Source organism: Centruroides sculpturatus, unplaced genomic scaffold (genome assembly GCF_000671375.1).
Source record: "Centruroides sculpturatus isolate CEXI.00-Female unplaced genomic scaffold, Cexi_2.0 scaffold1013, whole genome shotgun sequence".
NCBI classification, from domain to species: Eukaryota; Metazoa; Arthropoda; class Arachnida; order Scorpiones; family Buthidae; genus Centruroides; species Centruroides sculpturatus.
Genome location: NW_019385624.1, coordinates 174761 through 188030, shown reverse-complemented (window position 1 = coordinate 188030; position 13270 = coordinate 174761). Strand labels below are relative to the sequence as shown.

At 30.4% G+C, this 13270-nt stretch overlaps 1 protein-coding gene across 1 annotated transcript; it reads left to right on the top strand.

The window, feature by feature from the left end:
- Nucleotides 1-455: 455 nt before the first annotated feature.
- LOC111640704 (nose resistant to fluoxetine protein 6-like) lies at nt 456-11549 on the top strand. Its single transcript, XM_023386737.1, has 8 exons — nt 456-643; nt 1086-1257; nt 1336-1415; nt 3974-4093; nt 6291-6414; nt 9053-9239; nt 9349-9491; nt 11352-11549. The coding sequence occupies exons 1-8, from the start codon at nt 456-458 to the stop codon at nt 11547-11549; spliced, it is 1212 nt and encodes a 403-aa protein (XP_023242505.1).
- Nucleotides 11550-13270: the final 1721 nt, after the last annotated feature.

The following is a 13270-nucleotide window of genomic DNA, read 5'->3' as shown; positions in this document are numbered from 1 at the left end:
TTTTTAACAATCTATTTTCATCATTCATCAATCGACCACCTCAAAATTATTTTTATTATGCGTTACACATATTCATATATAGGCTATATATGCAGGAGCGGTTTTATATAATTTTTAAAGGCATCTTTCAGAGCGAAAAGACGTGTAAAACTTTTATATTAAATATTCATATTTTCAAACTTTATCGATCATTACTGGTGTGAGAGCCGAATGTGGTGATGGGCTCCTTTGTTTTACGTTTGTTCTTCTAGGAAAATTTTAAAAAGAGAGAAACAAAATTTAGTCAAAGACAATTAAAACTGTTTCCCACCTTCAACAAGTAAAATTTTACTATTGGCCCGAAGTACTAAAAATTCTATCGAAGTCAATGGAAAAAGCCCACGAGAAGTCCCCTAATAAAAAGGAGGAGGTGATGACAAGTGAGGCAGTCATCATCAACTCGATTTGTAAGGTGTATGGGTTCTGAACTGTCGTTAAAAGTTGTCGCCAGTTTTTCGAGTGAGTTATCCAGTATCGCCGAGATTCAATCGACGGATACCGGTGGATTATACGGATTGATCATTCCATTACATCATCCAATTCCTTCTTACGGATTTCGTTTCGTAGAATATCTATTCCGCCGAAAATCTATTGTGCACCTGGAGTAAGAACTGCACTTGAGAACTTTCTCCCCTTCGACCCATTTGGCTTGCATCGTGTCAAGATTCTCGACAAGATATTCATTCCCGCGCGTATCTCATGTAAACTCTCTCTCGCGACCGCTAGATTGATACGCTAAATCTATCTATATATATATATGTATGTTTATTATAGTGTATCGTGTACTCTTTTCCGGTGAAATTAAATCGTTATTAATTGTTAATCTGGTATCCGAGTGATTCACTTCCGTTACGCTGTCTCTCACTTCCTCTCCATCCCGGATCCGAACACCTGTGTACGCGAATGATAGTTTTAATCTTATAAATTTAAATAAGCTTAGTTATGATTCCAGAAACGACTACTTTAAAACATGAATCTTATTAACGTAGTTTTATTTAATGAAGATTTTTAGATCAATTTACTCAGCATATATTTTTCTATTGCAGATTAACAGTGCCAGTACTTTGTCTGTTAGCAGCAACGATTATTTTACCTCTTCTAGGAGATGGTCCTCATTGGAATGACCTGTTAAGCGAAGTACATGAAATTGTAGAGAATTGGCCCAAATATGTTTTTCATTACAGTAATTTCATAGAATACAATGCTGGAAATTCCATTGTAAAAATAAAAATATGATACATTATATACTACTTTTAAATATATAATTTATTAATTAAATGATATTTACATTTACAGAGACACCAACATATATGGTTTATAAACGCCTTGATTCAGCTAATTCTTGTGGCTATACCTCTACTATACGTAAACAACAGGTATATTTTCTTGTTTTTATTGTTAATGTTGACACTTTCTTTACTTCGAAAACTAAAAGTCTCATAAAGTGTTTATTATGTGTTCAGACTTTGGTTTCAAAATATGTATAAATATATAAATATTATATAATATACTAATAATATTTATTATATATATTGAATATGTTTAAATATTAATCTAATTACCTTNGCCATATAATATATTATATTATCTATATATATATAAATATATATGCTTGTAAAGGCAATACAATAATATATATACTTTTATATTGCCTCTATAGGCATTTTTGTGCATGAAATACAGCAAAAAATGTAAAAATGTTCTGTTTTAAGAATCATAAACAAATCCATTTTATATTGTCTCTTTTGGAAAAATTTCTTTTGGTTTTTAAACAACTTTTAGGAAGAAATTAGATTTGTAACCCGGAGTATAATTGTATACAGTATCGTCATTCATTAATACATTATTCTCAACTTAACCAGAGAGAAAAATACCAGAGTTAGTAAGATGGATACCAGTTAGTCATTAAGATATAAATTAAAAAATAGTGAGCTCAGAATCTCACTTTGCAAAACTCCAATGTTAATGCCATAACAATCAGTCGTTTTAGCTAGTATTTTTACTTTCGCAGCGATTTTGAAATATATGCCAATCATAGAAATCATAAGGAACAGAAACTGTTTATCCATGCCCATTATTTCTAATTAAGTCCATAAAAGTTTAACTGTTGTGAATAACGCTATCAATGGCTGATCTAAATTTCACGAAAACAACATTTTTTTTTTGTAATTTTAACAAAATCACTGCTTATAAAAACGATAACACAAACATTTGTTTTTGAAAAGATCAAACAGGTTGAATACCTGCTTGCTCCTGCTAAAAAAATATTATATTTAATAATCGATTCTTATTAATCTTTTATTGAACAAAGTCGTAAAGAGTTTCTCGGTTACAAAAGCTAAGGATATAAACTCATGATGTTTGAGATCATAAACGTCACTTTTTTACATACTGAAATCATTAAAAATTCAATATGACATAAAGTAACACAGTTTTTTTTGCCACCTGACATGAACATTATAATACGAATATCACAGATGTAGGCAAATACATTCTATTGCAAAAATTTTGAAAAAAAAATAAATAAAATTGTTCTTTTGTGAAAGATATTGATTCTGCTGCTTTTGGTAAAATAAACAACAGCTTTTGAAGCTTGTGTTCAGGAAGAACTGTCTGCTGTTTATTCACACATAGTCATTATTCATGCAATGATCAAAATATAAAGAAAGCAAATTTAAAAAGAAAAGCAGTTGATAAGTTAGTAACAGATAAGTTAGGCGAATTTTCCATGCAAAATCTTTAAACGAGGGTGCTAAGAATAAAGACTTCAAGATAGATTATAAAACATAATAATTTAGAATTTCGAGTCCATACTGTTGACATTAGCGTATATTTTATATCTTTTTTAACTACAAGCATATTTTTTCATTTAAACACAGAAAATTCAAATTTAAAAATTCGGTAATGATTTAGAAGCGTTAATTGACAAATAATTCTTATTGTGATTCATTTTTATATATATGGATAAATAAAAAATAAATCACCTATGAATATTAAACTAATCCCTGTAATAAAAGAAAAGTGTTGAATAAAGATATCTTTTCTCCCTATTCTTATTATTAAATTTAGAGAAAATTTCAAACTATGCAATATTTTATATTGTTATAAAACACATATTCTTAATTACAAAAGGCAACTTTATGAAATAAGTCAACGCAACACGTGAACGATTTAAGAAAAAAGTTTTTCGTGAGAAATTTATATGAAAAACTAGCACTTACTTAGGTGTACATAGTTTACGAAAACACGATGATCTTTACCAGATCAGCTTGTCGTCTAGCCACGAACTTAATACCAATTAGTTGTGTTTAATATGAAAATGAGTGTATGAGTAATATCTATAATATACAGTAGAGCCTCGATTATCCGACTCAATTGGGGACTGGGGTTGGTCGGATAATTGAAAAGTTGGATAACCGAAAAGTATGAAAAAATCCACTATTAGTGTAGTATATTATTATATCCTATGTAATTAGTATATTAGTATATTAGTATATCGCTATTAACCTGCTTCGCGTTGAATTTTCATCGATGTTAAGCGTAACAAAAATTTTTTAAAATAATAATCGTCGCTATTGTATTGTTAAAAACTAGAAAATTAAGCCTCGTTTAAATACTAGCTCCCTTTCATGGTCGAATGAGTGTTGCCAGCTAAAACACGTAAAAATAATATTAAAGTAGCCAAGACATAGCCAAATATTGTAGCACAACATCACTAGCGGACATTTTAAATTCGCCGACTAGGACGGTCGGTTAACCGAGGTGACGGTTAATCGGGGGTCGGATAATCGAGGCTCCACTGTAACTCGAATTACAAGTGTAATAATAATAACAATTAATTACAAATATATCAGAAAGTTTCATGTTTAATTCTGTGTAATATCATTGCTATAAAAACTGGAAAGATATATATATAGACTATTTTTAATTTTAGATGGCCAAAATGTGGAAAAACTATCACAGTGATGTTAATCATGGCAGGAATTGTATCGCACATCATTAATACAATTGTATACCAAGATCACACAATGTTTGGTTATTCTTTTCTATATACGTAAGTACTTAGATTTTATATTTATTTATTTACAAGACATAACACTATAAAGTAAAAATCAGATATATATTTTTTAGGCAAAAACAGAAAATATTAAAATTTCAATATTACATAGTGGAAAACAATATACACATTTTTTATTAAGTTTGTTTTATTAAGTTATGGCAACGCAACACGCAGGCGATCATCCTAGGGGGAACACCTTCTGGGAGGTTTTTTGAGTAAATGGTCCCTAGTTAGGTGTAACTGACGTGGCGAAAACTCAGAAAACTCCACGTGGCCAGCCCGTCCTGGCGACGTGCGAACCCACGACTGAACTTCCAGTATTCAGGGAACAGAACCGCTTGGCCACTGGTGTGCCATTTTTCGTTAAGACAATCTTACTTAATTCGGAAAAAATCGCAATAGCCTTCCAAAAAGTACTTTAAATATTTACCAATATTTAAGATATGAAGAATTATAACCACAAGATAAAAAAATGTCGGAAAGTTCGTCGCTCCTTGTCGGCGAATCAAAGTTTCGAACGGAGTGGCCACTGGTGGAGGATGCGAAGCACACAGTTGTCGGTTCTCGTATCCAGGATCAGTGTTTTTGTCCCAGCTGTATAATCGTTCTGTGTTCGGGAATCCCTTGCAGTTAACTTGGTGAAAAAAATCTCTGTTTTTAGTGTGGTGAAAACTAAACAGAAAAAATGATTCCTCTGTCTTTGAATTCGAGCCTCTTAAAGGTTTTGTATTTCTGATCGGACGCTCTAGTTGGTGGTGATCTCCATCCTCTACTCCTCCGATTGGTCCGTAAATTGTTGCCAGGGCCAGTGAAGAAAGAATTACTTGATCGTTAACCTGGCATAATTGTTTATTGAATTTTGTCGTTAATCCGCCGAAATTCAAAGTGAAGCGTTTTTACCCTGGCCGTAAATATCTGACTGCACCGGCGTGACAATTGGTTTCATTATACATCTTATTTTCTCGTTTTCACAATCGTTTGTAAAATTGGTCGAATTCCCAATTTGTTCTTTTACTATTTTCAATATTTTATTTATCGGACGCATTTTAATTGAAACAACGTATCTCTTAAGTTAGATTTTGGTCTGTTTCGGTCTCTGGTCACACAACGCTGTGCAACAAAATATTTAACATTCTAAATGCGACCGATTTCTATATGGTAGTGAAACAAAATAAATTTACATAAAAATATCACACCAATATTTTTCGCTATGGCAAAGCAATAGCGTTATCAACAAAGAAAGACAAGCCAAACCTTAATCCATTGTTGTGCACATTTACAAGTGCTGCGTGTATAACACAAATGCTAATTTAGCCTTTTCAAAACAGCTGATCTCATTGTATTTGAGAAGCATCAGAAATAACGAACTGCAGTCGGGCTAACAATACACTGCTCATTGTCTTCAGATATTACACTGTTAATCCTGAAAAATATTTCCTGAATCGCCAAAATCTCTATATAGTGTAAGAGTTTTACACAAATGAAATAGATTTTATTCGCTGCATCAAAATGGCCCTAGTTGTGATATTCAGAACAAATTATTATACAAAAATATTTTCTGCATGGAGTGAAATCTTGATATCAATTACATTACATTTGAATTCTCAGTATGTCCGTAAATAGCGTTGAATAGGAGTACATAGTTTACCATTATAGAATATTTTGGGGTTGTTACTACTTTTGTTTTTAATACTATTAATACACTATGAAGAGTTCTACCGTCTCACAGCATGATGTAATGAAATAATATGCGTGAACACATACTCTGGAAAATGGACAAATGTTTCCATTCATAATAATATAAAAATTCGTTTTTATAATGAGGAAAATTATTTATTTAATAACTATTTTCCCCTGTGGGCTTGAAGATGTCATTTTACCAGATCCATCACTGGTTTAGAAGGTCCACAGTAAGGCGGTTCGCTGGAATACGTGTTGCCCTAGCTATACGTATTCCATATTCACACACATATTCAAACGATCGATCTCCGAAAAACTCTTGAGTTTTTGACCCCGTCTTCATAATATGCAAAATATAGATTATCAGTATTTTGATGTGTTGCTTGAATTCATAAATTTCTTGCTATAGTTTATGGTTTTTAATGTAAGTAATTTCCAAATTTATATTAATTCTGTTTGTAATGCTACTATATTAATATATTTTTTATATTGCTTTTTTTAATATTTCTAGAAAAATTGTGAATTACATGAATCACAATTATCTTAAACCTTATTATTCACATCTCAACTCATTTTATACCGGATTTTTAATTGGATGTTTTCTATCGAAGAAAAAAGAGATTAAATTTGGATATGTAAGTATCAGTATTTTTTAAGAAATGTATAGTTTTTCAAATTTCACTTCATGAAATAGGCAAGTATTTGTAATTAATAAAACAACGATATTCAATGCTCGATACAGACAGAGTTACAAGCATAAATTTTTAGGATAACATTTCAAGACAAGTGAAAACTAGTACCAAATCTGGCCTCTAAGACACTTTTAACGCTGATTTCAGAAAATGAATAGGTAATTTCAGAAATCTGATATTTTTAATGGTTATTAAACTAAGTTCAGCAACAAAACTTTTACCGGTTTGAGGCTGCATAAAACACTTTTGGTTAAAAAAAGTGTACGAAATAGTATAACCTGCAGTATAAAAGACATAACTTGTAATTTATAATATATTGATGATATTAAACTTTCTATACGAGTTATCAGCTGCGTTGTATATTCTTTCTAATATAGTATAGTGTTTTGACTCAGTTGTTACTTGTAATTGCCTACCTTTAATTCAACTCCTTCCTGCATATTAAGTATTGCCATTTCCAGAATTTGTCAGCCATTTCCGTTTTTCTGGTCAGCCCAAACAAACAGTCTAGATTGAGATAATGCATATGAAATGAGATTCAGCATTTGTAGTGTGGTGACAACATGCATACTTTTGCTAAAACGTACGAGTATATTTAAAGTTTCTACAAATGTAGCTGCTTTTCAATTACTTGCAGCAACTAAAGTACCATAGCAAGAAGTTTTGATAAAAATATCGTTTACAAAGATGTCTTTTTCATATAATTAACATTTACTACAACAAACTTGCTTGTACTGTATTTGAATGCTAAATTTCTGTATAAAGATCAGTGAATAACGTATTTCAATTTCGATTATACAATGTTCATGAAAATGATACCAATTTTTTGTTAGTAGTTATTTAGTATTTAAAGTTGAATAATAATGACTCTTACCACACCTGTGAGATTACTTTAGTAATAAACGAAAAAAAATGAAAATTGTAATGTTCAAAGTTTTTTCAACATTTATCAATGTAAACACATATTATAAAGACTTGAGCATCTTGAATGAGGGAACACAAATATCGATAACTGTATAAGTATTCTAAAAATTTAATATTCGAGTAAATACAGAAACAATATTATCCAAACGAAAGCATCAGAGACGTAACAAACTTCGCCAAATAAAACTTTATAACAGTTTAGACAACGGTCAAAATTTTTGTTAGCAGGTTTTCATATTTTATTTTTGTTAGAAATAAGCTTGGCGCATGGAACCGCAATATTTTTACTTTTATTATTAATTCCACTACTCTCTTCAAAGCGTCAAGCTTATCTTCATCAAAAAACTGTTAACAAACATTTTGACTGTTGTCTAAATTGTAATGAGTTTTTACTTGGTGCAATATTTTCACATCTCAAATGTATTTAATCATGTAAAGTTTAAATAACACAATTATTCGTCGTGACAATAAATTTAAACACCGAAACAGTAAGAGAGATACCTAAATACTGTATAATAAAATGTGTGTTTACTTGTCGCACACCGCCAACTTTCGAATGTTGAACTGGACGTAAATCCGCCAAAAGTGTAACGCTGTCATGCTTCTTAATGTGTGTGGTTCATCTCTATAATGGATATTACAACCTATCTCTTAAACTTTGTCGCTTTCATACAATACTCGTGTGCCATTGTTAAAACGTAATAATTATATCATGTTGAACTGAATGTTTTCGTGTATTTTTAACTGTTATTGCGATTTAATTATAACAGTTGTGAAATTTCACACATAATTGCTAATGTTAAATTGCATTCTTTTTGACGAAGCGTATTGTAAAAAAATGAAAAAAAAAAAAAACTTAGAAACACATCATATTGCGTTTGAATTTTGAGGAAATTTACATCAGTGCATATGTAGTTTACTCTGGAAAGTTCGAAATTACAGTCGTTCGAAGTATGAAGTATCTCTGTATAATAATTTCTACTACCCATACTAAAATATTTTCATAAGATTATATGCTTTGTAAAGCTTAACTTCTGTGCACTGTATATGAAACAGCTTTTTGCTATAAACAAACAGAAGCATGAGTTCACAGAAGAATCTGTATCGATAACATCAAAGGAACGACTACTAAAATCTATTTAATATTGCAAAATGTTTTTGCTTTATTAGATTTTTAAAAACATGAAAATAAAATACATTTGACCTTTCCCCCTGTAACACTGTTAATAATTCCGTTTTATATGAATTCCATGTTGTACGAGTCACTTAGATTTTACAAATACTTGAGCCGTTCACAGCCCGGCAAACGTATTTGTAAAATCTAAGTGACTCGTACAACATGGAATTCATATAAAACGGAATTATTAACAGTGTTACAGGGGGAAGGGTCAAATGTATTTCATAATGATTACAGGTATTCTTCATTTACGCGGTTAATTAATTTTTCTATCCTATCTATTCTATTCTTTTTTATATCAAAACTACGTTTATCGAAATACGGTATCTATATTTAGTAAGATCAGTTGGTAAAGCTGAATAAATTAATACTTCTGCCGCATATATAAAGAGATTGCCGCAGTTAATTTCGCGTGTTAATCAAATCTCGTTAGGCAAGGGATACTTTGATAGTTTAAAACAATTTTAAATAATATTACAGAAAACACTTCTGGTGTTTTGGATCGGTAGTATTATATTGATAATCCTGGCAATATTTGGATTGCATGGATATAAAAGAGAAACGTCACCAAACGACACTATAGTGTACTTATATCACACGTTATCTCCATTTGCTTTTACTGTGGCTACCGCATGGGTCTCTGTTGCATGCATTACAGGATATGGTGGTAAGTAAATGAACTTTTAAGCAATTTTACATAAATTTCAGTCATTGTTTAAGAATTTTGTTTATGGATTTATTTCTTAATTCATATTAAGAGCATATTTTTATTATAGGTATCTGTAATCGAATTTTTTCATTGCGAATATTTTGTATGTTGGATAAATTAATTATGTGGATCTACCTACTTCATGTACTAGTTATAATGTACATTTATGGTCATTTACGGAAAGGTCTTTACGTATCAGCAACAACTATGGTAAGATTATTTTAATAATAAAAAATTATTTGAAGAGAATGCTTAACTTTCTGGCAACATTTAAAAACTGTGCATATTGTGTCACTTCATGATGGATATTACTAAAACTTATTATATTTTTACTTATAAAATGGCAAAAACAATTTTAAACATAGAAATGGGTTTAATAAAACAATTTTAAATGCTATTAACGATTGAAATTGTCATAATGTAAGATTTTACTCGAGATATGACACACGACCTGCCTATATTTCTTTTCCTTTTCGAACTTTAACCATCGGAATTGAATAGCATGAATCCCTTAATAATAAACCTCCTTGAAAAAAATTTTTAAATGTCCACAGAAAGCACAAGAGTTTTTAAACTTGAAAAAGGGCAATGAATGATGCCCTTTCACATGCACACGCTAACATTTATACATACAGAAAATTCCCGAATAATTTATACTGGTCGACGTTTCGTACTGTAAATGTAAAATACTTAGAGAGTTGTTGTCTTGCCGATCGCCATACTTTTCCTTTGTAATAGATTACAGAGTCGATAATGTAAAAATTACAAAATATAGTAAAATTTTGATAACCAATTCTAAAGATTGCTTTTTGTTTATGCGCTGTAGGATAGATTAGAAAGTTTATTCACATTACCGAGGAATCAATAAAGATTTAAATGACTTATCATTCTACAGATGAGAATAGTTATGTGATACGATCAGACAGGTGGTTTATCAAAAAGTAAAAGTCATGTTAGACTCACAGAGATGTATGGCTATGATATGATGTTCATAGAGGTGAAACAGACACATGGATCGAATGTATTTTTTAAATAAATCCACGGTAAATGCTGTTTATTATTGTTAGACGTTGAGTAAATTCTGGTTTGAAATACTCGAAATCAGCGGTTCCCAAAGTGTGAGCTGTTATTACCTTGTGGACAGCAGTCAGAGCTGAACGTGGGAAACTGAATGGTGACCATAGATAAATGTTGGGTTAACTGACAACCTTCTTCTGTCTTTTTTTTTTTTTTTAAACGAATGTTAATTAATTTAAGAAACATTGCTTTAATAGTTTTCAAATTTGGAGAACAACGTACGGTAAAGACACACAGTGTGAGTTTCATAGAATGGTTTTTCTAAGAATATTCTGAACTTTTTCTACACAAGAGAAAATTGCTTAGGGGGCATGGGATTTAACTTTACGGAACAAAGTAGGCAGTAGATCGAAAATGTTTGGGAATCACTGCTGTATAGTTTTCTAAATTCGATACATAAGGTGTCATTTTTTCGAAGACAATGCTTGTATTCATATTGACCAATAAATAGTTGCAAAAATAGCAAATTTTTATTAGTTACCGTACAGGTGTAAATCACCCCAGATACACCCTTTTATGTATAGTCCTATATTCTATTCAACAAAAATTGATGAGTAAGTAAGAAAGAGAAATAAATGTCTGAAAATAAGAAATATGTGAAAAAGTAACTAAAAGAGGTCGGAAAACTTTCCTGTGATATATTGTCATGAGTGAGTAAAATTTAGTATTATACCAGACTTCGGAAACTTACATGTTAATTAAGCACCCTTGTTATAAGATAAAATAGAGTTAAGGCACTTATATCCTTAGGTGAAAAGAGTAATTTGGAAGGACTTTCCTATCTTGTAATAAAGCCTGATATAAATATATAACATAAAGATAAGTTTAAATATAGATGTAATTTCGGGCATTTGATACAGAAGCGTTACATCGACGTTTAAATGTAAGCATTTTAAACATTTAGATTGTTAAGTGTTTAAAAAAGAAATATTGTTATTTAATAAATTAAAAAAATTTGCATTTTTAAATTAATTCATGTTTTTTCTCTTTTAGTGGATGTTGTTCTTAATGGTGATTTGTCTAACCTTCATAGCGTCGTTACTCATGCATTTATTTGTGGAAACACCTTTAAATTATCTTATTGATAAAACAATTAATTTTATCTCCAAGAAAAAAAGAGTGGACAGAAAGGAAGAATGCAGAATTGATAATTTGCGTGAAAATCAAAACAACGACAATAATGAAGCCTAATAATATCAATTTTCTTTATGTTATAAATATATTTGAAGATATTATGATTCCAAATATAATTAAACTGATTTGTAACGATATTGGTTACATGTATTTTTTTATTTTATGCATTTAAATGTATTCAATAATAGACGTATATCTGTATTCATTCCAAATAAAATTAAAGTGGTTTATAGTGATATTTTCAGTATTTTGTAAAGCTAAAATTCTAGAAATAATCTCTTGACATTCTGTATTAGCCCCTTTGTATTTGTATGTACTGTACAATAGAGCATCGATTATCCGAAACAATTAGAAACTGGAGTTCTTCGGATAACTGATTTTTTGCTAACTGATCATGTATGAAAAAATATATTAACCTATCCCGTTTTGAAATTATTCTTCGTTGCGTGTCATTTCGCTTTGGATTTTCATTCATGTTAAGCCTAACGAAAGTTTTAAAAAATAATAATCGTGGCTATTGTAGAGTTAAAAATTATTTTTTTATTTTGCACAAACAAAATAAGTATGTTGAAAACTATAGAAGCATAAATAAATTATATTTCAGAAGTCAATCTAGTATCAAAAACGTTTTGATTCAGCGCTACACGTCCAGATAAAATGTGTTTATGTGGAGATGTAAGCCGCTTGGACTGTAATCTCAAACGAGCTGAAGCCGAACACACCACTACGATGCAAGGTTCCTAGAATATAGCTCACTATGAGAGAAAAATGCCTTGTTCAAATACTGGCGTGTCCTTAAGTACCCTCTGGACTAATTAACTTCTGAAATATAATTTTTTCTTTTTATATTTTTCAATATATTTATATTCATTGTGCAGAATAAAGAAATAATTTTTAACGATACAATATGGTCGCTCCAGTGCTGACAGCTAAAACATGCACACGAACAAAAATAATATTGAAATAGTCCAAGACGTAGCCAAATATTGTAGCACCACAACACTAGCAACAATTTGAATTTGCCGACTGAAACGCTTTCAGTTAACCAATGTTTCGGTTGCTCGGAATTCGAAAAATCTATGCTCTACTGTATTTACGAAAATATATTATTTTTTGATTAAATCGTTACTAATATATTATTTTTTGTTTCATCGTTTATAACAGGTATAAATTCAAAAGTATAAAAGTAGAAAATATTTTTCTTATTAACCCCTTTGCTACCCACCAATTTTTAATTTTAATGTAATTAAACATAAAAAATACTTAAAACTGAAAAAACGAAAGAAATGCGTTAATTTTGAAGAAAAAGCTTCAAAGATTAACTCCATTGTCTGGCCTTTCTGCGAAAAATCTGAAGCCGATGAGTAATTGTGTTTACAGCTGGATGACCTTGAGAACAGTTGGTATCGTCTTTCGCGGAACATTCTCATAAAATCTACAGAGGGATGAGGGTTTAAAGTAGGGTGAATACTAGCTGGCCATATATTTTTAAACATTTTTCAAAAATTACGTTTTTTATTGAAATTTCTAACCCACAACTTAATTAAGCGTATATATAATAAAATATATCAATCAAAAAAGTTAAAAAACTATTGGAGGTCGTTTTTGACATAAGAAACTAGCTTCAAATAACTTTACCAAAGTAAAATCCGTGCTCTAGAACTTTAGAACAATGAATGAAATTTGATTAAAAAAAATCTCATTAAAAACAATTAAGCATCAATCGTGCGTCATTAAAAATAGATTAAAATCGCGATAAAATTTTTTTGCGCGGAAAA

Excerpts from the sequence above, each read along its gene's own strand:
- LOC111640704 (XM_023386737.1), top strand. The coding sequence starts at position 456 with ATGGGTTCTGAACTGTCGTTAAAAGTTGTCGCCAGTTTTTCGAGTGAG. Across the intron at positions 644-1,085 it reads AAATCTATTGTGCACCTGGA|ATTAACAGTGCCAGTACTTT; the intron begins GTAAGAACTGCA and ends TTTCTATTGCAG. Across the intron at positions 9,240-9,348 it reads ATGCATTACAGGATATGGTG|GTATCTGTAATCGAATTTTT; the intron begins GTAAGTAAATGA and ends TTTTTATTATAG.